Source organism: Apaloderma vittatum, unplaced genomic scaffold (genome assembly GCF_000703405.1).
Source record: "Apaloderma vittatum isolate BGI_N311 unplaced genomic scaffold, ASM70340v1 scaffold34245, whole genome shotgun sequence".
NCBI lineage: Eukaryota > Metazoa > Chordata > Aves > Trogoniformes > Trogonidae > Apaloderma > Apaloderma vittatum.
The window spans coordinates 12,581-14,668 of record NW_009717161.1 but is presented as its reverse complement, the minus strand read 5'-3'; the positions used below and the strand labels follow the sequence as shown (position 1 = coordinate 14,668).

Sequence of the window (2,088 nt, the reverse complement as noted above, 5' to 3'; positions counted from 1 at the left end):
CATGAGCAGCGCCGTGCTCCTCGCCCACCTCCCAGACCCCAGCAGCAGCTTCAGGGAAGACGCTCCCCGACCCCCCGTCCCGGGGGAGGAAGGAGAAGCACCGAGCCCGCACCTCGCCAGCTCGTTCCTGCCCAAAAGCCAAAGCTTCAAGGCCGTGCCGGTGCCTCCTGCCCCGCGGAGGAATGAGAACGGGCTCGGGGAGCCGGAGGGCAGCGCGTCGCCGGACTCCCCTCTGGCCAGATGGACCAAATCCTTGCATTCCTTGTTGGGAGATCAAGATGGTGCCTATCTTTTTCGGACCTTTCTGGAAAGGGAAAAATGTGTGGATACCTTAGACTTCTGGTTTGCCTGCAATGGCTTCAGGCAGATGGACCTTAAGGATACCAAAACTTCAAGAGTCGCCAAAGCTATATACAAAAGGTACATCGAGAACAACAGCATCGTCTCCAAGCAGCTCAAGCCTGCTACCAAGACCTACATAAGGGATAGCATCAAGAAGCAGCAGATAGATTCTATCATGTTTGATCAGGCACAGACTGAGATTCAGACTGTGATGGAGGAAAATGCTTACCAGATGTTTTTAACTTCTGATATATACCTCGAATATGTAAGGAGTGGAGGAGAGAATCCTGCTTACATGAACGGCAACGGACTGGGGAGCTTAAAAGTTGTCTGTGGCTATCTCCCGACCTTGAATGAAGAAGAGGAATGGAGCTGTGCAGACTTTAAAAACAAAATCTTGCCTTCAGTAGTTGGACTATCCAGCAAGACGTTGAGGGTTACGGCGAGTGTCAGAGCTACGGAAACGATCGAGAATGGGTACAGGTAAGGGAACCCCTGGAAATTGTGCTTTGTTTTAACTTTAAGGACTTAAAACGAGAGTGCTGCTGGGCAGGCAGTCGGGCTGGCGTGCAGGGGAGCTCGCAGGGAGCTGAGGGGTGGCTGAGCTTCCCGTGGGGCCAGGAGCAGGGGGGCTTCCCTGCATCCCCAAACACTGGGATTTGGGGGGGTGTTGGCTGGATTTGGGTGATTTCTTCCCCATCTGCACAGAGCAAAGCAAGATACTGTGCTCTTAAGCCCTATTGGCTCTTTCAGTTCTCTTATAGATCAAAAACTTCATGCCAACTATGTCCTCCGGACATACATTAATTATTGGTTCAACTTTCAAACCTATTAAGAGCAACAGTAGAGTGGATCTTATAGACTCATGAATAATGTAACCTGCTAGTTCCCCATGTCCACTGTCAACCAGTGCTTAACTACGTTGGTTGTGTGGGAACCAACTGTGCGGTCGTGGAGGAGGAAAGGCAACGCGCTTCTTGCATCAAACTCTGCGACTTGCACAAAATCTGCTTTTATTGTGGTCGCGCGTGTGCGATGCGCAGCATCTCCCATCGCGATGGGTGTCGGTACCGTGTCGAAGCTGTTCGGGGTGGCTTTGAGCCAGTGCGTGCAGAAGGATACTTGAGATTGAGTATTTGAGGTAATAAGGGGTGTTCCAGGTAGAGCGAGAGTTGATCTTTGGTGCTCTCCTGTTGCCCCAAAGTTAAACTCGTTGGGATACGGTTGTGCCCGATGGCAGCTCGCGAGGATGCGGGGAGGTGTCACGCGGTGACAGGGTCTTCTCGTGCCCTTGGCTCCGGGTGCATCTGTGTTGCTTGAACCCTTTTGTGGGGAATGTTGGTGGCAGAGCGGTGTGAGGGTGAGGAAAGTAAGAGCCATCTCCAAGTGAAGGGGGGGATGGGAGAGAGAGACTCTGATGAGCAAATGATGAGTTGTATAATCCTCTGAAAATGTATTCTTTCGTCTCCCCACCCTTGCCATAAATGTGGATTGTGGAATCAGGGCTGAGAGGAGAGGGCTCCGCTGGCAGATGAGCGTTCCCGTCTGCTGGCCCAGGAGGTTGGGGTTTGGTGTGGTGAGTGTTTGACATCTCGTTTACGGGAATTTGGAGAGCGTGTCCGTGATTCACGGACATCAAAGGGCATCGGGCTTCAGCCGGGGAGGCTTTGCTGGAGCGTGCCCTCCTCTCCTGCCCTGCTGAGAGCTTCCCGGTGCTGGGAGCTGGCGGGATCCTCTTGCCCGTGC

General features: G+C 53.0%; 1 protein-coding gene across 1 annotated transcript in view; it reads left to right on the top strand.

The window, feature by feature from the left end:
* Position 1: 1 nt before the first annotated feature.
* AXIN2 (axin 2) overlaps positions 2 to 2,088 on the top strand; it is a gene marked incomplete at its 3' end in the record, with an annotated part of 14,630 nt that continues 12,543 nt past the window's right edge. The window contains exon 1 of the mRNA XM_009869798.1: positions 2 to 825. Coding sequence (XP_009868100.1) covers positions 2 to 825 — 824 coding nt within the window. The remainder of the gene's footprint in view (positions 826 to 2,088) is intronic.